Below are 27594 nucleotides of genomic sequence, written 5' to 3'. Positions count from 1 at the left end.
TTGACTTGAAATATCAATCTCTTGGTCAGAAAAAATAAGAATTGAAGATGAGTAAGAAGAGCTTAGAAGCATTGATAAAGGACAAAAGCAGGGAATATGTTTTCAGAGAAGCATGGATATGCTATAGGAAGAGATGATCATGAACAAGGGTAGTATATCTTGGTAGAGGACACAGTGAATCTATTCAAATTTAGGATAACTAGTTTGATGAATTTTCCTTGGTGGGAACACACTATTTTTTAAGAAAAGTGATCACTGATGAAGTTTCTTATCTTTGCTTCAATGCATTAAAAAAAAAAGGGGGTTTCTGTGTGGCAGTAGCCAAAGCCATCAATCATATATAGGCTAGGCACTGGAGAAAGGAATAGGTGGTAACACCAGGCAGTGTGTTAAGGAGGCAGTAACTATAATAGCTTCAGATAAGAAAATTAAAATGTATAGTAGGTGCAATCAAGATCTTTGCAAAACTTTCCTAAACACTCTGAGTATATTGTGTGCACTCAAGATTTCTTTGTGCTTTGGTACTCTCTCCCACTTTCCTTTCACATACCACAGAAGTAGCCCCAAAAGATCCACAAGTCATCTATGGAGCTACTACTGTTATTGCTTATCTTCAGCCTACCCTTCCTAAATATTCTGTTGATGCAGGCAAGAAGAAAACAACTGCTGACATTTATTAGTTGACTTACTGAGTATGGCATTTGGTGTTTGGCACAGCACTTAAAACAGAAATGTGGGGTTTCATCTAAGAATCTCCACCCCTAGTACCCATACCATATTAATGATTCTTTGGAAGTAGACAATAATGTTGTTGGCATATGCTTGAAGGAGATAATAGGGGCATGAGAAACAAGAGAAGGTATGTTTTATAAAGTATGGCTCCTTGATGGACTTTAAAAGTATGATTTTTCAGTATCCAAATTTCTTTGACTTACTTGAAACATTAAAATACTTCCTTATTAGCCCAAACCCTGAAGTTCCGTATTGTTTTTTTGCATTGATATTAACTTTTGTGGAATAGTAAGATTATCTAATGCTTTTATGGAATTAGGTATCATTCTAAGTATTTTACTTGTTTTAACTAATTTAATTATCATAACAACCCTTATGAGATATGATATAAAGACTATTATTTTCTCCACTTACAAATGAGAAAACTAAGAATCACGGAGGTTAAGTGGCTTGCCTGGAGTCCCTAAAAAAGTAAGGAGCAGATATTTGAAATCCAAGAAGTCTAGAGCTAGAGTCTACACCATTAGCCACAGGAGTGTCCTGCCTACTAGAAAAACATTAAAACTTGAAAAGTTTGGTTTTTATACATAATAGAGATGAAAAGATATGTTAAATAGAATATATTATATTTTAAAATAATTTGAGGAAAATGAGTTAAAATTTTTTTCATTGAAATAATTAGCTAATAGTTTACAGGCATTGATTGTGCAACAAATATATGATATTTTATATTTGATTGAGTTTAGAATTATTATTATAGATATTAATTTCCATGTGGTTTATGTTGATTAAAAATGCTAATATAACTGTAGAGCATATAAACAGCCATAAATGATAAAAGGGGAAGCCTTTCAACTTAATTGGAATCTATTAAAAATGAAATAAGCAGTCTCATTTGTAGAATAAGTAAAGTGGGCTCACATAGAACAGTATAGCAGGGATAGTTTTGCTTCTTAGGAAAACAAATAATTATTCTCATTCCTGTGTGAAATTTGATTTTCATTATGAAGTTTGAAAATGAAAGTTTGATCTATAATATGAAAGCTTTTTTTTTTAAGAATATGGACCTAAATTTCATAATTCCGTTTATTTTACTTTAAATTTTGACACGCAAATTTACAGTCCTATAAGGAGGGTATAAATTTAGGGATAGTCTTTTAATTTTTTTTAAATGATTAAGAGAATTTTCATATTTTTCCACTTATGCCATTGCTTAGTGTGAACATGTATTCCACATGGTTTTAGGTATTTTCCATGTAAGACATGTTAATGCTCATCCATTGACATTCTTTTCAGGATATTCCAGCACCTGGCAGCTATGATGTTCAAAAATCATATGAGATGTCCCAAGTTCAACATAAATACATGCCACCTCGTAGTTTTGTGGCTAAACTGAAACATGCCTCCTTTCTTAGCACATCTCCTCAGTGTCTGGAGAAAATGACTGATGGACCAGGTAAGTACAGACTGCTCTTTTAAAGCTATGAGAAAAAAAATCTAAGGCTTCCATCATAAAAACAGACAATTATAAACATACCTTTGTATTTACCATGCCTCTTTTAAATGTACAGGACGAAAAAGATATCTGTTTACTCAGTGAAAGATTTTAGATTTTTTTTTCAACTGTAAAATTTGTTTGGAGTTTTATGTCTCTTAATTTTAACAAAGACCATCTTACCAGTTTTAACTTCAAGCTAACAAAGTCATTTTCTATTAGGGAAAAACCCAAAATTCTTAATATGCTAGAGTCATTAGAGGAGAAAGGCAATTTACTATGATTTGTAAGATCAATCATATACAAGGCACACATTGTGTTATTCTCATGAAATTATTTTTTCTCAAGTATCGAGAAAACATCCATGTAAAAAGATAAACATTTATTTGGGGGGGAGTTAAAATTCCAAAAGCAATTTTGATTTTTAAAATTGGGATTAATTCAGCTACTAGTAATACTGTTCTTAGACTAAAGAATGAATGCAATAGCTTTCCTTAGTAATGAGGATAAATCAGTTAAATGTGTTATTTCACACAGGAAAACTAGATAGAAAATAGGAACGATAGTTTTCAAGTAATTTTGAAATGTATTGCTAGTAAACAACCAAACTGTTGTAATGACTCTTTATGAGAATATTGAAGAGAAAAACAAATGAAACAGAATGGAGAAACTCGTTCAAGAGTTTCTGATGAAAAACCCGTCAGCAAATGAGAATACTGAGAGCCTGTGATCCGTAGAGGCTCGCTTTGTTTTTCATTGTCTTTCAAGAATCAAGTATGTTGCCCAATTAAAGGTCTGTTGTAAGTCAAAATGTAACTTTTCTTATTTTCTTTTTCTTCTCTTGAGTTACTATACTACTGCTGATTTTGTCAGGTTTTAGCTTTGTTATGAAGTAGAATGCACACAACTTTAGTGTGTCCCTGACCACACTCAATATGTGGTCACCCAGAAGTGGTGCAGGAAAATTAGTTTTTTCAAGTTCTGGTACTATCACGGTCACCATCACCAAGCACAATCAAATAATAAATAACTATCCATTTCAGGGTCTCTTGAAGTAAATTATGTTGAACTTCATATTTTCTGAAGAATATTTTTTTCTCTCTGACTTTACTGTTCTCTCCATAAAAATTATTGTGGTTGGAAGGTATAGGAGTTTCAGTTAGGTGCCAGGATTGGCACTACAACTTTTCATCATTTCAGTATTTGGCCTAAGGCAGTAAATTCACTAATTGTTATATTAGTTTCTGTTTTACAAAATTCAGAAAATATTTGCCACCTACGTGCCTCTCATGAGAATATTAAAGATTAATAAGAATGTATTTCAAAGTCATTTTCAAAAGCTCTGAAGCTCCTTAGAAGAATAAAATCTTATTATAATATGAAACACATTTCTTCTTGTTGTCAGGCCAACACTAGCTTCTGAAAGAATTTGGGAGAGAGGAATATCTTCATTATGAAGAGAGTTACTATTTGGAAGTCAAAGACAAGGTGACTGTCAAAGTCACTACACAACTGTAGAGTAGCCAGCTTGCTAAGCAAAAAGAGTTTATTACACTGGTTGAACTCCATGGTTTGCCATCCTGCATCTTAAAAGTAGCATATAATTCAAAGAAATGATAGCAGAAATCCCACATGTGTCTATAATAAATACATTAGAAAAAAGTGGATTTCTGAAGGTACTACCTGATATTCTGATGTATAAAATTTGATTTCCTCTGACATGCTCAGATATTATAGTAATTAGAATTGTTCATATTTTTAAATTTAATCTACTATTTAAGGTATACCATCCAAAACATGTCTTGAATATAGATTTAATAGGTGACCAGGGCCAATTCAATTAATATCTGTGCTTCATTCTGGTAATTGAAAATTAACTTCCATTTGTCCTAATTCTCTTACACTGATCCAATCAAGGAAAAGATATTCAGGTGTGATATTATCAACTCTCTAAATAGATTCCTCATTTTTTATTGATTTTTACTTAGGCTAGGTTTTTTATTAATGAATATGACAAAGAATTCTTGATTCTTTTTAGTATATACATAGTAATATGGTTTTCTGTTCTAAAGTGAGAATAGCCCATTTCTGTTTATAATTCTTAATACCATCTAACTTTTGCTGGGAATATCATCTAACTTAGTATGTTAAGTCTTGTGATTTTTTAAAAAAAATCATTGTTATAAAATCAAAAGATACAGGGATAATAGTTCTGTTGGTTATATGCTTGTGTCAATTTTTATCCTATAATGATACCCTTTCATATCCTATCTTAGAATTAAATTAAGAGAGAAGTGTTTTTTCAAGAAACAACAGGTGTTGGTATGGATATGGAGAAAGGGGAACCCTCTTACACTATTAATGGGAATGCAGACTGAGGCAGCCATTCTGGAAAATAGCATGGAGATTCCTCAAAAAGTCAAAAACAGAACTACCCTACAATCCAGCAATTGCATTACTAGGTATTTACCCAAAGAATACAAAAACGCTAATTCAAAGGGATACATGCACCCGATGTTTATAGCAACGTTATCTATAATTGCCAAATTATGGAAAGAGTCCAAATGTCCATTGACTGATGAATGGATAAAGAAACTGTGTGTATACACACACACACACACACACACACACACACACACACACACGCACAGTGGAATATTAGCCATAAAAAAGAATGAAATCTTGCCATTTGCCATGGATGTGGATGGAGCTAGAGTATTATGCTAAGTGAGATGAGCCAGTCAGAGAAAGGCAAATGCCATATGATTTCACTCATATGTGGAGTTTAAGAAACAATCATAGGGGAAAAAAAGAAAGATGTAAAGCAAGGAACATACTCTTAACTATAGAGAGCAAATTGATGGTTACCAGAGGGAAGATGTGTGGGGGATGGGTTAAACAGGTGATGGGGATTAAGGAGAGCACCTGTCAGTGATGAGCTCCGGGTGATGTATGTAAGTGTTGAATCACTAAATTGTACACCTAAAACTATTTTATATTGTATGTTAACTAGCTTGAATTTAAATAAAAACTTAAAAAAATATTTTTAATCATATTTTTAGTCATTTAAATATTGGCAATTTTATTTTACCTTAATACTAATGGGAAGGAGCTTTTAGGGTTGTACATCAAATATTTTATAAGTCAAATAAAATTATTTTGTGTTGTTATGTGTGTATATGCATATACATATGAGTAAAACTATAAAATGGAGTCACTTTATGCAGCATGATAGGCATATTCATTCCTTGAGTCATGACATTACTAAAAATTCAGTAGTTTGCCTTATAGAACTTAACATGTATATTTTTATCTTTCTACCTATAAATAGAATGATTGGCAAATTAAAATTGATTACTGGATATTTTACATTTGTAGTTAAAGTGTTAAGAAATGAGGTTGTAAATGATATATTATGAGTTAGGAGTTTGGTTGATAAATGAAGACTAGCTTATGGGATTTATCAGCTTATAGGGCATTCATTCAATCGATCAACATTTTATGGTGATATATTTATTTCAAATTGTTTTAGAACTTTTGTGGAACATGAGGAATAGCATGGAGGACATTAGGAGAAGGAAGGGAAACATGGGGGGGGGATTGGAGGGAGAGAGGAACCATGAGAGACTATGGACTCTGGGAAACAAACAGGGTTTTAGAGGGGAGGAGGGAGGGGGGATTGGTTAGCCCGGTGATGGGTATTAAGGAGGGCATGTACTGCATGGAGCACTGGGTGTTATATGAAAACAATGGATCGTGGATCACCACATCAAGAACTAATGATGTATTGTATGGTGACTAACATAACATAATAAAATTTAAAAAAAAGAACTTTTATTAACAGCATGGAAATAGTTTTGTTTTATTCATAAATGAAGTCTTTGCATATATTTAAGAAAGATAAAATTCATTTTCATTAGTCTGAATTAAAGAGGAAATAGTATATTTGCAGTCAGTATATTTTAGACCATTAAATGTGTGTAACCAGTGAAAATACATTAGAAAAATTTAATGAAGAGATTATTAAATGAGGTGCATCACATTATAAAGCAATCTACTCTTATTGCACAAGTTTTAATTCACAGATACGTAAATGATTTTGTGATTGATCCAGCACAGGTAAAATAAAATTGTTGTTAAGTGGAAGAGGGCTTAAAGATTACTTTTTTGCTCATATTGACCTGGTTTTGGACATTTAGAGGAGGGAAATACTCAGCAAATGTAAAAAGAAAGTGAATGAAAATATTGAGTGTGGAAAACCGAGGGCTCTCATACAATGTGGTGGAAATATAAGTTGATATCAGTGATTCTCAAGGGCAGGCTGGCAGAATATTTCAAATGTATATGCCATTTAACCCCAAAATCCTACTTCTGAGATTGCCCTAGGGGAATAATTAATGATATGCCTCAAATTTAAGCATTAAGGAAATTCGCCGAAGAACACTAGTAATGAAAACTTTAAAAATGTCCTAAATGAAAGAAAAATGTGGTCTAGTTAATTCTCATACATCAAATGGATAGAGTCCTATGAAAATTTTTAACATGGTGTATATATTTAAATCTGGTAAAAAGATGAGATTCATTTGATTAATCATTTAACAAATATGCACTGAGAGTCTCTTTTGTATTCACCACTATTCCAGAGCCTTGAACAAATTATAAACTGTTGTTTTATAGAACTTAATTTGAGGTATAAGAGACATTTAATGGATTAGACATTTAATAGAAAAAATATATCAATAGATTGATACATGAAAGAAAGCAAAGAAAAAATAAAGAGAGAAAAGAAGAAAGAATGAATACCAGGTGGTTATAAATGCTACGAAGAAAAATAAGAGAGAGAAGGAAGACTGGGAGTTCAGAATGGGTTGTGCATAGTTTCAAAGAAGGTTATTAGAGAAGGCCTCACTGAAAAAATAATATATAAGTATAAATCCTTCGATTGTTAAAGATTTTGTTTTGCTTTTCAGTTTTTTAACTGTTTTCTCTAAATGAATGTACATTGCTTTATAGTAAGTAAAAATTATTTTAAGATTTTTAAATGAAGAAAAACAATTGAATTTTAAAGCATAATTTTTATTAAAATCAAATATTTAAATGAGTGGAAGATGCCACAACATGTGTGGCATATAAGACAATATTTGAAGGCTGAACGTAAGAGTTACTGAGACTTACTTTATGTAGAAAGTATCGATCATTTCTCATGAAAAAAACATTGTGATTTCTGCATCACATTCCCACAGGAATTTATTTCAGGAAACAAATATAATTTATCTTGGAAGTTAATTGAACATATACCATGGAGGTAGTTTTGTTCGCTTTTTCAATAAACATAAGTAATACCTTTGATATAAAATCAGTGTAGTGTGAAAACTAATTATTTATTCTATTTTCTCAGTGGCTTGTAATATTATAGCCTCAGAAATGCTATAGAGTTTATCAAAATGCAGTTTATCTCTCTTGCTGGGTACTGTTAACCTAGTGCAGTAAATACATAATTTTTGTTGTTTTTCTGTAGCTTACAGAAATGCTGTTGGTATGTTAAAATGCAAGGTAATTTTGAGTATAGGCAAAATAGATCAGATCACTTTTGAGGATTTGTTGATTCTATATCTTTATTAAAAATGATGGTTGAATGGTTCAGTCAGTTGACTGACTGACCTCAGTCGGGTTCCATGCTGAGCGTGGGGCCTGCTTGAGATTCTCTCTCTCCCTCTCCCCCTGCCCTACCCCCCCAAAAATGATGGAAATGTTATTATTGAAAATGAACTAATTTTATTAGTTTCAATCTCAATTTCATTTTATTGGGTACTTTATATATATTTCAAGTAAATTCTTCTTATTTATACATAATTTGCAAATGATCATATTTATTTTAAAGATTTTATTATTTATTTATTTATTTATTTGAGAGAGAGAGAGAGAGAGAGAGAGAGAGATAGAGCGCTGAGCAGGGAGCCTGACTCGGGGCTCAATCCCAAGACCCTGGGATCATGACTTGAGCCTAAGGCAGAGGCTTAGCTGACTGAGCCACCCAGGTGCCCCTCATATTTATTAATAGGCATATGTTAGAGGCAGAATTATCCTATGCATAGTATATTGAGTTTTTGGAGTTACTCACTTTTTGAATACTAAAGAATCTTGACGACTATGGGAAAAATTTCATTTGAGAAGGAGAGAATATGCAGGGGGCACAGGTAGGAAAGAACTGGTACACAATATTGTAGAACATAAAGGATAATATAATCAAAATCTGAGGTAGAGTTATAGCCTTAGTGTAAAGAATTGATGATATATGTATTTTATATAGACCAGGAGAGCTTATCTCAAACATTTTGTGGGTATAACTTTATATAATGGAGTGAGTTATAAATTGATAAAACATAGAGGCCACACATTTAAAAAATAATTATATTAGCTTGGAACTAAGAGGGATAGACACAGTATATAAAATAAAAAGAGGTCTTTGGACTTTCAAATTTCTATAGGTAGGAAATTGGCTGAAAAACCACCTAGTTGCAAACATGGGCTACTTTTCATGGAAAAAGAATGACTTAAGAGAACGGAACCAGAAACCCACAGAATGGAGTCATGAAACATACTGAACAACTCCTAGGAATTAGGACTGGACCCTTATCTAGGAACTGGCAACATGTACTCTACTGAATTTGAAATGCCATGAGCCTATGACTGCTATGTCCTTCCTATTTTTCTCCCTTTGAATAGCTGTGTTGATAGCCTTTATCTTATGTCTGTTCAATCATTAGTCTATAGGGTATCTGTGGGGCAGTAAGTTGTCTCTTTAGTTCAGGGCCTTTAGATCAAGAATGGTATTCAAAGAGTTGTACAGAGGAATTAAGCCAGAGGAGTCTCATCCCATTTGAACCAGAATTCGATGACAAAATTCTGAACTTCAAGTTAAAGCCACAATGGGATGAAATTTGGGAGTCTTCACAGTAGGGTTGCTTGCATTTTACATATGGGAGATGTGAATTATAGCCAGAGAATGGACTATGAAAATTTGTGTTTTCCAAAGTTTTTGCCACAATATATCTCATCCTATATGTTCTTCACACAGTGCAGAATTAATACTGCTCCCATTGAGTACTGAAGTTTATTTCTAGTTCCCTAGTGGACCTTTGGTATTGCTTCTATAAAGTGTGGCAAAAGAGTTGCTATGTGACTGTTGAGGCTAAATCGTAAAAACTTCATCCACTTTTGGATGGTCCTCTCAGAATGCCTACTCTTGAAACTAGCCATTCTACCAGTGCACAAACCAAGCAGCCCAGGAGAGGTCCATGAAGAAGAAGTGAGGCTCCCAAGCCTAGATGCCAGCCAACATCCAGCATGGAGTAGCCAGTCTTGTAGGTGAGTGGGAGTGGAAGCAGAACCTCCGGTCCCCAGTCAGGCTGCCCCAGCTGACACCATGTACTGCTGAGATGAGCCTTTTCTTCTGAGTCATGCCTAAAATGCAGATTTTTGAGCAAAATAAATAATTAGTGTTGTTTGAAGCCACTGGTATTGAGGGGTAGATTTTTATGCAGCAGTAGATAATTAGAACAATTTCTAAGCAGAGAAAGACAAATGAAGGCAGATAAAGTTAGTACTAAGTAAAAGTATGGAATAATTGGACTGGTTGGCAAGACAAGGCTTCAGTATAGGTCTCAAAGGTGATGTGGTCCAAGAATAGGAAGTTGATATTCCATGTAATTATTAAGTTGAAGATGTATTCATTCCTATAATTGAAGTCGAATCAAGAGTAAGGTTAAGTCCAGGATTAGAAAGGCTATCAACAATAATATTAAGCTATCTAAGAAATATTTGATAGGGTAATGTAGTAAGATGATCCATGTTCTGAAATCATATAAGAAGGCGGGAGAGAACATTAGGGTTGGGTAGATAATAGCTACACAGAGGAAAATCTCTCAATTTAGATAAATTAATGATTAAAATCTATGTGTTGTATTTGGGTGAAAGTTTTAAGTTTTCAAAGCATTTCACATATATTACCAGATTATCACAACTAACTTATGAGTTAATGATCACTGTCTTTATAAGGGAGAAAATGGAAAGTCAGGTAACTAAAAAAAAATAATTTGCTCATATTAATACAGATAGAAAATAGTAAGCAAGAATAAGACCCAGATGGTTCTTTTTTTGTTCATTCATTCATTCTTTATAGAAAATACTTTTTGAGCACATATTATGTTTCAGGCACTGCTATGAGTGCCTGAAGGAGTACTACTCAATCCTTGTCATCAAATATCTTATATCTAGCAAGGGAGAAAAATGTCCACAGGTAATTATAATAAAAATCAATTATTAGTTGATACATCACAACTGTTTCCAAAATCATGTATAAGTTTATTGGAAAGTGGATGAATTAATATTATTTGAGAGTGAAAGTCCAAGGTTTGTAAAAATTTGAATTATATTATTTTCTTCAAATTAAATCAATGGAAGGAAAATAAAAGCTAAGTACAGTAATATCTATATTGTAGAAAGACATTGGAAATAAACTGTCTGCTAATAGACTATTTGAAATAATACACAGAAGTCAATGGAATATTATTTGATGATGAAGAATCATAGCATTTTCTACTGCGGTGCATGTTTCTTTAGTGCTCATATAATATTTTATTTAAGAATAGGGCAAAGAAATCAGTAAAACTCAGAAATTATCTTGGTTCAAATGCAGTTATGTTTTGAGACAACAAGTATCAAACTTTCTTATGATTAAAGAGAAAGACTTAACTATATATTAGTTATATATATATAACTTAGAGAAAATAAGCCAAAAATTACACAATTGTGCCTTCTTAGTGTTGATTGTTACTGATCTGTTAGACTTTTCATCATGTTAAGATTTTGAGGAAGCTAAAAGAACAGATAAAGAGGTTGCAAAGACCTTTCTCTTTGTATTAGAAAACAAAACCAACCACATACCCCTTCACAAAACAAAACAAAACAAACAAAAAACCCCAAAATAAAGCCTCACAACAAAAATCCTTGATTCATGAAGTCTTCATCTCAGATCAGATTTTTATTATTTTTTTTCAGATTTTTGTTATTGATGAAACTTGTTTTTATTAGGAGTGAATGCCCTCAAGGACCTAGTTCTTGAGAAATAAGCCTAATCTCTAAAGGCTGCAAAGAATGGGATGACACTGATGCCAAGTGTAGATTTAACTCTACTCTTTTTTATTTTTAAAGATTTTATTATTTATTTGAGAGAGAGCAGAGTGAGAGAGAGCACAAGCAGGGGGAGGGGCAGAGGGAGAGGGAGAGGGAGAAGCAGACTCCCTGCTAAGCAGGGAGTCTGAGGGGCTCAATCCCAGGACCCTGAGATCATGACCTGAGCCGGAGGCTTGGAAAACTGTTAGTGCACACGTTTCTAAGTTCTTTTTTGTGTGTGGTAAAATACACATAACATAAAATTGATCATCTTAACCATTTTTAAAATTTTATTTATTTATTTATTTATTTATTTATTTATTTATTTATTTATTTATCTGTCTTTAAGATTTTATTTATTCATTTTAAAAGGAGATAGCACATGAGCAGGGGGAGGGCCAGAGGGAGAAGCAGACTCCCTGCTGAGTGTGGAGCCCGACACAGGGCTCCATCTCAGGACCCTGAGATCATGACCTGAATCCAAACCAAGAGTCCGACACTTAACCAACTGATGAACCCAGGTGCCTCATTAACCATTTTTAAAAAATATTTATTTAGTGGGGCGCCTGGGTGGCTCAGTTGTTAAATGTCAGCCTTCAGCTCAGGTCATGGTCCCAGGGTCGTGGGATCGAGCCCTGCATCGGCTCCCTGCTTCGCAGGAAGTCTGCTTCTCTCTCTCCCACTCCCTCCTGCTTATGCTCCCTCTCTCACTGTGTCTCTCTCTGTTAAAAAATATATTTATTTGAGAAGAGAGCATGAGTGGAAGGGACAAAGGGAGAGGGAGAGAGAATTTCAAGCAGATTCCATGCGGAACACAGAGCCAGATGGGGGGCTTTATCCCACAACTCTGAGATCATGACCCGAGCTGAAACCAAGAGTTTGAGGATTAACTGACTCTGACACCCAGGTACCCCGATCATCTTCACCATTGTTAAATGTGCAGTTCAGTGGTATTAAATAAATTCATAATGTTCTGCAACCATTACCACCATCCATACTCAGAACTCTTTTCATCTTGTAACATTGAAACTCTATACTCATTAAACAATAACTCCCTGTTACCTCTCCCTGTCCCCACCCCGTATTAGCCTGGGAATGGATGAAGGACCCACCATGCTGTGGAGAATGTAAAAAATAATGAGACAATCCTCATACTTCCTTCCCTAGTATATACTATGAGGAAGTGAATCTTAAGGGAGAAAGAAAAAAGAAATTGGGGGCGAGGGTTAATATGATCTTTATTCTGTTGTAATTTTAATTCTGAATAACACCCAACTGTGTCACTGGCCAAACTACTACTCCAGATTCATGTCTGGTTACATATTCACCATAGTGTCTATACTGTTGGTTGAAAGAAATCTAGATGCATCAGGCACAAGTTGTGCTAGTCTTTGAAATACCCTCCAACATGAAAAGGTTTTATTCACAATAATGTGATATTAGCATTAGGATAGGAGGAGAGGATTAGGAAGAAAAGAAGGAAAGATGGGAAAGGAAGGAGGAAGATAGATTTTTTGACCTGGTTGAATGGTAGTAAAGTGTAAAATGTAGAAATGTGTGTGTTTGTTGGAGAGGGGATGTTTCTTCTAAGCCCAGGGAATATAATCATAGAAATTAGGAGACTCAAAGTATAAAATGTTATTAACTAAATAACAAGAAGGGAAGTTTAAGGGAAACTGAAGACTGTGATATTCTTGAAGTGGTTCTACTTTTTACATGTAATTACTATAATCTTTGTGGTCAGAAAAATTTACAACTGTTAATTTTATACCCCATAAATTAGAAAACCTAGTGTCTACTTTAGGTTTAATCATTTCCATGTAGGATAATGTTATAGTTGAATACATGAAAAATATGTTTCTGTCAGATATAATATTCTTTTCAAGCAAGCCATGTCTACTTTTGTAGAACCAGTCCTCTTTGGAAATGCTACACAACTGTTCTAAAATTAAATTAGAATTCAAACACTTGGAACACAGAAAAACAACTCTTTTTATAGTAGAAAATATAGTAAAAGTTTTTAAATAGTTCAGTGTAGGATTATTATATAAAGTTATATAAAATGTATCTAGACAATGCTATAAATTTATTAAAAGTCAACACTATGTTATGATAGTTTTATATGGTAGCTTTACAGAAAGATTATATTATCCAGTTTGTTATACTTATAACTGCATTTCAATTAAAACACTTAACAATTTCCTTTTTCTTTTTGAAATATTTTGAAACCCATTAGTGTGTCAGTGACTTGGTATTGCTCTCTAATTGCAATGGATATCAAGTGATAAAAATTGATTTTTCTGTGCCTTACTTTGAAGAATCAGCATGGCTTACCTGAACACATTACAATTCCTTTAAAACATTATTCTCATGTTTTTAAAAGTTTTTATATTTGAACTTAAGATTATATGTGCAGTTTTTTCTTCACTACAGAATGATTTGCATTTTGAGGAAAGGTAATGAAATGTGGAATTCTAAGAAATGTTACAATATTAAAAATATATTTTAAAAGTCTACTTTTTATACGTAAAGCTAAATTATACCAGCATAGGTTCAGTGTGTCCATCTCTACCCATTTTGGGTATCGTGTAATTTTCATTATAAATATATTACAAAGCAATAATGGAAATAACAAATTTATATTTCCAGGAGACAATGAAACCTTACGGCCTTACCTAATAATAAAAAATTATTACATTAAAAATATTATAGAAAAGTACACAAATTATTAGTTTATATCTCAGTGCATTTTCATAAATTGAAGTGCCCATGTAAACATTATTAAGTGAAGAAACAGAACATTACAAGCATCCTTAATCCCTCCCCTAACTCTGTCCTAGTCACTAACCATTATTCTGGCTTCTGTCATCTTTGCTGTATTTTCACTATTTTCAACTTGTGTAATTTGAGTAATGAGGTGTATTTTGTGTATGGCTTCTTTCACTCAACCTTATAATTTGTGGCCTATAAACAATGTTGTTTCAGGTGGCAATCATTAGTTTATTCTCAACATAAGAATGTGTCACAGGGGCACCTGGCTGGCTCAGTCAGTTAAGTGTCTGAGTCTTGGTTTCAGCTCACGACATGGTCTCATTGGTCATGGGATGGAACCCCAAGTCAGGCTCTATGCTCAGCAGGGAATCTGCTTGAGATTCTCTCCTTTTTCCTCTGCCCCTCCTCCACTCTTATGTTCCCTCTTTCTCTTTCCCTCTCTCTAAAATAAAATAAATATTAAAGAAAAAGAATGTATCACTATTTCTTTATCCATCTTATCATACTACTGATGGAAATTTGGGTTGTTTCCAGTTTAGTGCTTTTATGAGTACTGTTAATAGTGAATGTTGTACATATACTTTTGGTGCATATAAAAATACATTTCTCTTGATTTATATGCCTAGGAGTGGAGTTCCTGGGTGATAGAGTCTGGTGGATGTTCAGTTTTATTAGATCTTGCTCAACAGTTTTTCCAAGTGGATGGAGTGACTTATATTTTCACTGGTAATGTGTGAGATTTGCAATTGCTCCACTATCTCACCAATATACGGTGTTGTCAGTCTTTTTCATTTTAGCCATTCTGGTTTAGGAGTATTTCATTGAGGTTTTATTATGCATTTTCCTGATGACTAATGAAGTTTATACTTTTTCATATGTTCTTTGGTCATTTTGATATTTTTTTGAGAGTCCCTTTTCATGTCTCTTTTCTATTCATCTATTAGATTATTTTTATTATTGATTAGTAGTTCTTAATATATTATGGTTATATTTGATAGTTATACATACTGTAAATGGTATCTCCTCTGTGATTCATTTTTCAGTTTCTTAATGATTTCTATTAATAAACATAACTTCTCAATTTTAATATTGAATTTATTAATCTTTTCCTTAAAGTCACTGCTTTTATATCTTGTTTAAGAATTATATCCCTATCATAGTTCTTAAATAATTTTGTAGACATTTTATTGCTTTGTTTTTCACAATTAGATCTATAATATTATCTCAAGGATTGTTCCAGTTCCACATCACATATATTTGTGAATGAGGTTATCCTGTAATATTCCTTTCTTGAATTTTCCTCATCAGTCATTGTTGCCAGATTTTGTTTGTTCCGTCTAGTTTCAAGAAAAAAGATTTGGAAAGTTTTTAATTAGTTATTGCTCTATTTGTAAGTAGATAGTTTCAAAATCTCACTGGCTTATAGCAATAATATTTATTTATTTTTTGCCTCTTCCTTTTGCTTACAGTATTTTCAGTATCGTTCAGTTCTAAATTTATACTAACTTACATTATCATATATACTTTGACCTATATTATTTAAAACTATATTTACATTTTTCAAATGTTTATAGCCTTATTAAAATAGTTTTTTTAATAATTATTAACTAAGTTGTAAATTTTGTAGTCAAGAAATGTTAATTACATACTGTCCAGTTTTTGAAATCTCTTGGCTTGTTTTATAGCCTAATACATAGTATTTTAGTAAATATTTCTCTTACACTTGATATGTGTATTTGTCAGTATTTGCATATAATGCTGTAGATGTCAGCTAGATCAAGCTTATTAATTGAATTTTTCTTATCTTCTCTATCTTGCTTAATATATTAATTACTTTTAGTGGTATGTCAAAAAACCCCACTGTAATGATGTATTTTACAATTACTCCTCATGGTCTGTTTAATTTTAACTTAATAATTTTTGAACAATACTATTATAGAAGACTACATATTAGAGCCTTCTGTTGAACTGAACATTTTATCATATTATAATGCCCCTTTTTATCTCTACTAATACTTCTTAGCTATATCAGCCTTTTGTTGTTGTTAGAATTTGTCTGGCATATCATTCTTCATCCTTTTACTTTCAACTCTTCTCTCTGACTATATGTTTTTAGTGGGTCCCCTTTGTTACTAACATATTCAGGAATAGGTGGATTTTGTTTTTATAACCAGGTTACAAAATCTCTATTTTCTGTTGTTCTCTACTTTTCTGTATTTCTTTATTTCTTGCCTTTTTTAAAAAAAATGACTCAGGGCCTCTCCACCATCCTCTTACCACCACCCGATTTCATCTGTTTGCTCTACTGGTTTGGAATCTATATACTCTTATTTTTGCTTTTTTATTAAATACCCTAGATGTTGCTAGATGCACACTTAATAATGTTTATATTTCATCAAGATCTTTGTTTTCCTGAACAATGCTTTAGCTTTGTTTTCTTTAACCTTACAAATTGTCTTCTGCAATAAAATGCTATTTAGATTCACCCATATCTATTATTTTTTCATTTCCTTTCTAAAGTTCAGACATTCCTCCTAGGGTCATTTTTCTTCTTCTTGAAGTGTATCTTTTAGAAATTCCTATAGTTACAGACTTTAGTGATAAATACTTCCATTTATTCATTCAAATCAGTACATATTGTATACTGGAATAAAATAAAATATACAGAAATCCCTGCTTTCATAGAACTAAAATTCTAGGGAGGAAGACAGGGAATAAGTGTGATAAAACATAAAATATATAGTTATATTCTATCTTACACTCTGTAGCAGAAAAAATAAAGCAGAAAAATGCGATGTAAAATTTTAGATAGGGTAAAGGAAGTCTTACTGGGAATGTAACTTTTAAGTCAAGACCTGAAAGAACTGAGGGAACATGAAGGTATCTAATGAAAATGCATTGCAAAGGGAACAGATTCTACAAGAGGGCTTGGCAAGTTCAAGATACAGCAAGCAGGCCAGTAAGGCTATTGCAGAAAGAATTATTTGGAGATTAGTAGATGTGCCCAGAGATGTAATGTATATCCAGATGATACATGGCTTGGTAAGTCATGCTTCATGGTGAGATGGAAGGCTATTAGAGGGTTTTGAATGGATATGATTTGTTTTAACAAGTTTACTCTGTACATTATAGACTGGAGGGGAGCACGAGAAGAAGCAATTAATAGGCTATTGCTGTATCAGTGAGAGATGATGGTGGCTTGGAGCAGAGTGTTGGCTGTCAGGGTGGTGATAAGTATTACAGTCCAGGTATTTTTTGAAGGCAAAGCTGATAAGATATGCCATTGGTTCTGATGTAGGCTGTGAGACAAAGAGAAGCCGGAGATGGCTTAGAGGTTTGGGTCCAAGCAACTATCAGGAGAGATTTGCCATTAACGTAGATGGAGACAAATCTAAGAGGTGGTGATTTTGGAGAGACCATCAGGAGCTTAATTTTGAACAAATTAATTTAAAAAAATATAAAAATGTCTTAATGTCATCTTTATTCTTGCAATCCTGTTTACTGGCTGTATCATTCTATTTGATATCTAATTTCCTTAGCACTTTAAAGAGTCATACTACTGACTTCCATGGTCACTGTTGACAATTCAGTCCTCAAATTGTCATGTCTTTTTAGGGAATCTGTCTTCTCTACCTGTTTCTGAGATTTCCTTGTTTTTCATGATATTTAGTGGTCTTCTCATATCTCACTCATACTGGTACTGAGCATTCTTTTGTCAATGTAATTTTTTCCCTTTTGTTGCAATCATTCAGGAATTCTTTTTGTCTTTAATTTTCATTAGCTTGGATAGATATGAGAGTTTTATTTGTTTGCTTGTTTGTTTTATTTGTTCTGCTTGGATCAAGCTGAACCCTCTCAGTCTGAGCTTTTCTCTCATTCTCAGAAACTCCCAGTAATTATTTCTTCTCATATTGTCTCCTCAGCCTTCTTTATATTTTATTTTTTTGCTAGCTCACGTTGGAACTTCTAGCCTCTAGATCACTTTTTATTTTAGTATCTTCTCTCTATGTCTTTGTTGTGAGTTCTTGGAGTATAATTTGACCCATTTTCCATCCACCCATCTGCAAAAGCTTTCATTCTGCTATTCAAGCCTTGTATTTATATTTTTGTTCTACAATCTGAGAAGTGATTTCTGTATCTACTTGCATTTTTCATAAATGTCATTTTTATTATATCCCACATTTTCTAACATTTTATATGTGTTAGCTTACCTGTTTTAAGACATTAAATATTCTGATTTAAAACTATGATTCTGAATGATCCTTTATTTTGTTTCTTTGGTTATGAGGTTTTAAAAAAAGTATCTTAATTGAGTTGTCTTTCCTTAAATGTATGTCAGGACTTGATTTTTGTGCTCATCTTTGTAATTGAGATTCTTTGCTAGATAGTTTATAAGATGTATCATGCAACTTTGGCCACTGTTTTCAAAATAAATGCTAAATTGATTTGGGACATGAGAATTATAGGCATAGACCAAGGTCCTGGGAAACCAGAACACATAGTCACACAGTTGTCAGACTCTAGAATGTCTGTGTTGGTTTATCCCACCAGGGCCAGAGGAAGGAGCTGCTGCTGTTAGGGCTTGCTCTCTGAACTGTTTTCAGTAACAAGAAAATATAGCTAAAATATAACAATAAATGGGGGTACTTTAACATTTGGTCTTCACATACTGTGTTTCACTAACCATCTGAGACACTTCCCTTATGTCTCCGTCCCTGCTTTTCCACTTGTTCTCTCTGTTCCAGCCACCTTTCCACACCTGTTCCTGGCTGAACATAAGACAGAGACTTATGTGGCTTCTTGAGAGAGGTAAGTGGTAGTGCTTAATTGTTCTTGCTCAGGTACCTCAGATAACAACTCTTGTCAGTTCCTCCCTGCCCCCCACCCCCAGTTCTGTCCTGCATACTTATTGCTCCTTTGGTGCTGCCCTGGACTGAAGTTTTATTCAATCTTACCTACTTTCATTCTCTCAGAAATTTTTCATGCTCATAAAAGTATATAGAGATGATCCCTGACTTATGATGGCTTGACTTATGATTTTTTGACTTTACAATGTATGAAAATGATACAGATTTGATAGAAGCCGTATTCTGAATTTTGAATTTTGCTCTTTTCCTGGGCTAACGATATGCCTTAGGAAACTCTTTCCTGATGCCGGGCAGTGGCAAAGCCTCAGCTTCCAGTCAGCTATGTGATCACAAGGGTAAACGACTGATATTCTTACAACCATTTTGTTCCCATGCAGCCATTCTGTTTTTCACTTTCAGTACAGTATTCAATAAATTACATGAGATAATCAACACTTCTATAAAATAAGCTTTGTGTGAGATGATTTTACCCAACTGTAGGCTAATGAAAGTGTTCTGAGCACATTTAAGTTAGGCAAGGCTAAGCTTTGATGTCCATAAGCTAGTTTTATTAAATGCATTTGCAAATTAAACAATATTTTCAACTTAGATGGGTTGATTAAGATATAAACCCATTGTAAGTCAAGGAAGATCTGTATATATAATTTTCATTTCTAGAGTTTGCATATTAAACCTGGCAGTCACTAAATTCTTGTTACTGTTGTTTAGGAAATATTTCCAGCTGTTTAGTAACCCTATCACTTTTAGAGTTGATACTCTATCCTTACTCACTATGGTAGTATAGTAGTCCCTGCCTCCCATCTGTGGTTTCCCTTTCCATGATTTCAGTTACGTTCTGTCAACTGTGGTTGGGAAACAGATGATCCTCCTTCTGAAATATGGTCAGAAGGTCAGTAGTAACCTAATGTTATGTATTGATGCACATCATTCACCTTACTTTATCTCATCACATTGGCATTTTATCATCTTACATCATTACAAGAAGAATTAGGGTGAGTATAGTACAATTATATATAGGGTAAGTATAGTACAATTATATATATATATATGTATATATATACACACACACATATATATGTTTTTATTTAAATTCCAGTTAGTTAACATGCAGTGTAATATTAGTTTCAGGTGTACAATTTAGTGGTTCAACACTTACATACAACACCTGGTGCTCATCATGACTAGTGCCCCCCTTAATCCCCATCATCTAGTTAACCTATCCCCCCCCCACATCTCCCCTCTCTTAACCACCAGTTTGTTCTCTATAGTTAAAAGTCTGCTTCTTGATTTTCCTCTCTCTTTAATATATTCTGAGAGAGAGAGAGAGAGGGAGAGAGAGAGATATTACATTAACTTTTATTAAGTATATTTTTCTATTTTACTATTAGTTATTATTGTTAATCTCTTACTGTGCCTAATTTATAAATTAAACTTTATCATATGTATGTATGTATAGGAAAAACATGATATATATATAAAGCTTGGTACTATCTGCAGTTTCAGTCATCCACTGGGGGTCTTCGAATGTACCCCCCACAGATAAGTGGAGGGACTACTGTATTGTGAACTACTCATTACTGCTATAATGTTTCTAGACTAGTTGAATTTTATGATATACACATTTCACACAATTAGCAAAGTAATCTTTCTAGAAATGGGCAGTATGAATTTAGTTTTATTTTTAAAGATTAGTATTGATAAAGTTGTAGATTTGGTACACATGTCTATATTTTAAAAAGGAATTCACATAAGTATTTATAAGGTGCATCATAATATGTATATTTGCCAAAAAAAACAACAGGTTGCTCTATATTGAAGTCACCTTGCAAAAATACTTTTTTGTATGATTACTATCTTGATAACGTCATAACAGTTCTATTTATGTGATTCATAATCTTGATAATTGTAGAGGTATTGAAGTTTGACTAATCATTCTTAATTGACTATAATAAGAAAAAAATAAGATTTCATATTTGTAAAAAATTAGAAGGAAAACTATCAACTTGAGATTCAATGTGATATAAACTATATTTCATAGAGCTTATTTGTATTCTAAAGTATTTTTGACTCTGACAACTTCAAAATTGCATTCAGTACTAGGCAGAAAAATGGAGTTATATAAAATCATAACATCAGTGTAGTATATGAAGTAGAGATAATAGTTGTACTCTTAGCCATTTTATTTTGCTATAAATGAAATTCATTGTTCAGCATGGCCTTCTGAACTGTGTTTTCCAGTCAAGTTATTTTGTAAAGATTAAATTAAATTCATTGCAGGGTACATGCTTTCAGAAACTGTAACAATTCCTATCTGTTTGAACTATACTGTGAATTATTTTTTAGTGTAGGAGAAAGTTCAGAAAGACAGTTTTCCATCTCACTGCACTTTTCCAGAATCGTTCTCATATCTCAACCACAGGTTTTATTAAGTACAAATTGAAGTGAACTTATGTCAGTAAGAAATAATGAAAACACACCTTCAGTGGTCTTCTTTGCTTTTTCAGAGTACAAGCATAAATTGTACTTCAGATTACTTAGAGATTATGCAAAAGTTTGGTGGAATTTGAGTAACTGTTATATTTAGAATATTATGAATGATGAACAACTAATTGTCATAAATTATAGATTTGGTAGACAGAATAATGCCTTCCCACTCTGCCCCCCTTCAAGATGCCTGTGCCTTAATCTCCAGAGCCTGTGAATATATGTTGATGTTACATGGTAAAGCGATTTTACAGATGGAATTAAATGCTGTTCATCAGGTGACCTTAAATTCGGGAGATTATCTTGTATTAATTCCAGTGGGCCTGATCTAACCACATTGGCCCTTGAAATTGGAAAAAGAATGCAGAAGAGTTGGTGAGAGATGCAGCAGAAGAAAGAGGAAGAGGAATGAGTTAAAATGTGAGAGGATTCTACTTTTCCCTGCTGGCACTAAAGATGGAGGAGGGGGGCTTTGAGTGAAGAAATACTGCAGGTTTAGGAAGCTGAGAATGACCCCTAGACACCAGCCAGTAAGGAAATGGGGGCTCTTACACCTGTATGCAACTGATTTCTTGCAAAAATCTGAATGTTTTTTGAAACACATTCTTCTCTAGAGACTTCAGAAAGGAATGTATCTCTGCAGGCACTTTCATTTTGGCCTTGTGAGATAGAAGCAGAGAAATAATCCAAGCCCACCAGACTTCTGATTTAAAGAATTCTGAAATAGTACTTTTTGTATTATTTTAAGCCACGAAATTTGTGGTAACTTCTTCAATTGAAAACTAATACAGTTGGCAATATTTTTATTCTAAAATAAGAGACATCTTATAGAAATCTCATCATATAAAATAAATTGAAATTATAGGGGAAAATATCTTACTTACTCTTTCTGAATTTTATCCCCGCATCCCTTTCTATTTCCTTACATTCATTATGTTTGTAACTTTATCTTTCTTTCTTAAAACAATGACTGTGGTGGAAAAAGGTGCACAGTTGGATGTGTGGTGAACTTGTAAGTACTGAGAACTCTATTTAAAAAATTAAATTAAGGATTATCCAGAAAAGAAATCAAGAAAACAATCTCATTTACAATAGCATAGATAATAATAAAATACTTAGGAATTAATTTAACTAAGGAGGTGAAAAATATGTACACTGAAAGCTATGAGACATTGATGAAAGACATGGAAGAAAATACAAATAAGTGGAAAGATATGATGTGTTCCTGATTCAAAGAATTAATATTTAAAAATGTCCATAGTACCCAAAGGTAATATAGAGTTAGCATAATTATAGTATGATCTATAATTTATTGCAACCTCTATCAAAATTTCAATGGCCGTTGAACACTACATAAAAAACTAATGATGTATTATTGTTGGCTAATTGAACATAATAAAAAAAGTTCAATGGCATTTTCACAGAAATAGAGAAAAACAATTTTAAAATTCGTGTAGAGCCCCCTCCCCCCCAAAAAGATCCTGAATAGCCAAAGCAATCTTGAGAAAGAACAAAACTGGAGGCATCATACTTCCTGGTCTCACACTTTTACAAAGCTATAGTAATTAAAAGAGTATGGTACTGGCATGAAAACAGACAAAAAACCTAATGGAACAGAATAGAGGGCCCAGAAATAAGCCCACACATAAACAGTTACATAATCTATGACAAGGGTGCCAAGAATACACAATGGAGAAAACACAGTCTCCAGTAGATGGTGCTGGGAAAATTGGAGGTCCACATGCAAAAGAATGAAGCTGGATTACTATTTTACACCACACACAGAAATTAACTCAGAATGGATTAAAGACTTGATTGTAAAACCTAAAACTATAAAATCCTAGAAGAAAATGTAGGTAAAAATTTCCTTGACATTCATCTTGGCAATGAGTTTTTGGATTTACACCCAAAGCACAGGCAACAAACCCAAAAATAAACAAGTTGGGACTATGTCAAACAAAAATGCTTCACCACAGCAAAAACCAATTCACAAAATGAAAAGGCAGGCTACAGAATGGGAGAAAATATTTGTGAACAATATATCTGATGAAAGGTTAATATTTAAAGCACATAAGGAACTTTTTCCCTATAACTCAACAGCAAAAAACTAATAACCCAATTTAAAAATAGGCGAAGAACCTGAATAGACATTTTTACAAAGAGGACATACATATGGCTAACAGGTACATGAAAACCTGCTCAGTGTCACTAATCACCAGGGAAAGGCAAATCAAATTCACCATGAGATACTATCTCACACCTGTTAGGATGGTTTTTATCAAAACGACGAGATAACAAATGTTGGCAAGGGTGTAGAGGAAAGAGAACCCTGTTCACTGTTTGTGGGACTGTAAATTTAGTCATTATGGAAAAATAGTATAGAGGTTTCTAAAAAAATAAAAAATAGACCTGTAATATCATTCAGCAATCTCACTGCTGGATATGTATCTAAAGGAAATGAAATTAATGTCTCAAAGAGATATCTACTCCCACGTCATGGCAGCATTATTCACAATAGCCAACATATGGAAGCAACCTAAGTGTCCACTGACAGATGAATGGATAAAAAAATGTGGTGTACATATACAATGGAATATTATTCAGCTATAAAAAAGAAGTAAATCCTGATATTTGCAACAATGTGGATGAATCTTGAGGACATTATGCTAAGTGAAATAAGCCAGACAGTGAAAGACAAATACTATACGATATCACTCATATGTGAAATCCTAAAAAGTCAAACTCATATAACCAGATTATAGAATTATGGTTGTTAGGGGCTGGGGTGGGCAAAATGGGAGAGGTTGGTCAAAGGGTATAAACTTTTAGTTATATGATGATTAAGTTCTGGGGATCTAACATACAGCATGGTGACTATATTGTATACTTGAAATTTGCTGAGAGTATATCTTAAATGTTCTCATTACATAAAAAAAGTAACTATGTGAGGTGATGATGAGCTTGATTATGGTAATCATTTCACAATGCATATGTTTATCTAACCATCATGTTGTATCTTAAATATATATAATTTTTATTTGTTGATTATACCTCAGTAAAGCAAAAAAAAAATTAAATAATACAATTTGTGCAGCAATAAGCCTGGGGGAATCTAACTGCTTAGGAAATCTAGCACATTTGGTTAAACTCTGGTGTTAATTAGCCCCAAATCACTTGCTAAATTCCTTTGAAGTTCAGTTCCTTTTTTCATAGATGAAAATTGAACACAACAGATCCTACTTCTGCTTCCACTTAAGTTCTCTGGGTACAAACAGTTGAGTCACAAGGGGGATTGGGCTGGATCTGGGGAAGGCAATGTAAACCATCATTTTTTGAATCCCAGCAAAAAATATACCCTACTTTGGGTATGTTAGTGACTCTTACCTAAGTGAAGCATAATGGGGCAAAAGCACTATGGAGTGCCACACAATAGCATAGAATGTATTTAGAAATATATGTTGAAACAAAAGCAAACTTGGAAGCTTTAATTCATTAAGAATCTTAATTCCCTAATGTCTTGGTTCACTTTGTCACTTCAATTTTTATGCTGTGCAAATAAAAATTGGCAGCCATAATCTCCAAAATTTAAGTTGAAAACATCCTCTGTAACTCCAGTTATGTTATGTCATGCTATCCATCAGGAGTGTCAGAGAGAGAAGTTTACTTAATCTAATAGCTAGTTACATATCACCCTGCATCTTGACACCTGCATCTCTGAGGATCTCCAGTAGTTAGTCCTCTTTGTGTATTTCTATAATTATCTGTCCTAGATGCTTTGCTGTGGAACAGTTTACACACCTAGGCAGAAAACTGTAGGAGTTAGAGATAAGAAAACAAAAAAAGAGTATCTTTTTATTGCTTCTGTTGTATCATAAGAATCTCTTATTAACTTGATGTCTTGTCAAAGTTTGCAGAGTAGCTTAGTAAATCAAACTACCTGGATGATAAATTCTATGTTTTTTCATTTTATTTATTTATTATTTATTTATTTACTTATGCAGAGACTTCTCATTTTCCCTGGAAAAAAGTGAATTTAAAGGAAATTTCACTTCTTTCCCCATAACTGCTTATATTTAGGAGAGAGGGAGAGAGAAAGATACTTATTAATTTTAGTTAATTAATCAATTCATTTATTTTTCCTACATATGCATTGAACACTTTGATCTTGGTGTGCTGTATTAGGTGCTAGATTATAATGACAAGCAAAAGTAGACAAGATTCTTGCCTACATGGGGTTTACACTCTAGTGGGAGTGATAGAAATTAAACAAAGAGTCAAAGAAATAAAGGTAAAGTCATTAAGTTACTATAAAGGCTGACAACTGTTTTTTTTTTTTAATTTTCCTTTTTGAAATTTTTACCTAAGCCTGACTTTCATGGTTAGAGTTCTGTTACTTAAGTGGGTAATCACTCCTTTCTTAGAGGTCTGAAATTCTTACATATTTAGCTATGAGAGAAGACTAACAAGAAGAAAATTGGAAGAAAGCAGTTTGAAAAAAATAGCCTGCTGTCCTTGCGAAGTCCAGTATCTTAGTGTAATGGGCATAGCCCTCGCCTGTTTCATCCAGTAGTCATAGATTGGCTAACATTTTATGCATTAATCTTTTTTTAGTAGCAGTTTAAAAGACAAACACGTTTGGGAACTATCACAGTTAAAAATCCATTGAAACATTTTATAAAAGCTTTTATTAATTTACAAGATAATTGTGAGAGTTAGTTTTATTTTTTTATTGTAGTTCTTATGTAATTATCCATATTTTGAGAATTTGAAAGGTAATAAAATTTGAATATGGTGAGTATTTGATTCTGACAGATGTAATGATGGTGTAGAATGTGGATTAAATAAAAGAGTATAACAATTGTATATGATTTCAACTAGTTAATGGAAACCAAATAGTCTTGAAAAAGTAGACTGAAATTATCCTTAATTTTTTAGTGTTCAGCTTTGGAAAATTTTATGCCTTAGTTGATGAAACACATATATTGTGAATGGTATATGAGTTAGGTTATCTTTTTCATTATGTTTTAATTACTATAAGAATTCAGATAACTGATACATGAATATTTCAGCTTAAGATGTGACATATTTTATTTTGAATGCCATAATCAAAATAACTAAGAAGTTGGGCATGCCTCTTATCTCTTTTAATTCTCTCCCTTACTCTGTGATACAGGTGTCATTTTCTCCATTTTACTAATAAAGTAAGAAAATAGTAATGTAGCTAGTAACTAGCAGCATCAAAATTAGAACCCAGGTCTCTCTTGACTACAAAATCAGTGATTTTTCCTATATACTGTACTGTAGTGATCTGTTTTTAATGTTTATATTAGAAAAGAAGGAAGCTTTGAAACTTAATAAAACAAAATATAGATAATGAATAATGAAACAAAAGACTAGTTATTTTTAAAAAGTTAATAAGATTGGAAAACCATAAGTAGGCTAAGATAAAAAGGATATGTACAACAAAATCTAACCATATTTCTTTATACTTTCAATAAAATTTTTTAATTGAATTAACAAAAAACCCTTGTGTAACATCAGAGATTAAAAAGTGGACATCTTACATATTCTTTGCACATTAAAAGAATAATAATAAAATATTATGAAAAGTTTTGTGCCAAAGAATTTGACAATATAGATTAAATGGACAAATTTCTTAAAAGACATAAATTACCAAAATTGTCTCAAGAAGAAAGACAAAATCTGAATAGTTTATTCTGTGTTTACTAAAGAAATTGAATTCTTAATTAAATATCTTCTGACAAGAAAATATCAGGCACAAACATTTAAGGAACAAAAAATAGTGATCCTACAGAAACTTTCCTAGAAAATGGAAAAGATGGGAATATTATTTATCTTTTTGATGAAGCCCACATATCCTGGATAACAAAGACATGCAGTTACATTTCAATATAAGAAAACTACCCATTAGTATCCCTAATGAATACAAAGAAAGAAATCTTTAAGAAAATATTATTGAATTGAATTTTGCTTTGTGTTTTACTCTCTTTGTAAAGTTATGCCCCTTGAATTTTATCTTTTCAACTCCAAGCAGTTAGTCAAGGTATT

General features: G+C 32.8%; 1 protein-coding gene across 3 annotated transcripts in view; it reads left to right on the top strand.

Annotated features, from left to right (window-relative positions):
• Window positions 1-27594, top strand: part of STPG2 (sperm tail PG-rich repeat containing 2) — a 534512-nt gene that overhangs the window by 228265 nt on the left and 278653 nt on the right. For all 3 annotated transcript variants that reach the window (XM_035726170.1, XM_035726169.1, XM_035726171.1), the window contains one exon: window positions 2029-2188. In XM_035726170.1, coding sequence (XP_035582063.1) covers window positions 2029-2188 — 160 coding nt within the window. The remainder of the gene's footprint in view (window positions 1-2028; window positions 2189-27594) is intronic.

The sequence above is a fragment of the Zalophus californianus genome, chromosome 2 (genome assembly GCF_009762305.2).
Source record: "Zalophus californianus isolate mZalCal1 chromosome 2, mZalCal1.pri.v2, whole genome shotgun sequence".
Lineage (NCBI taxonomy): Eukaryota > Metazoa > Chordata > Mammalia > Carnivora > Otariidae > Zalophus > Zalophus californianus.
The sequence above is the reverse complement of the archived record's forward strand: the minus strand, read 5'-3'. Positions and strand labels throughout refer to the sequence as shown.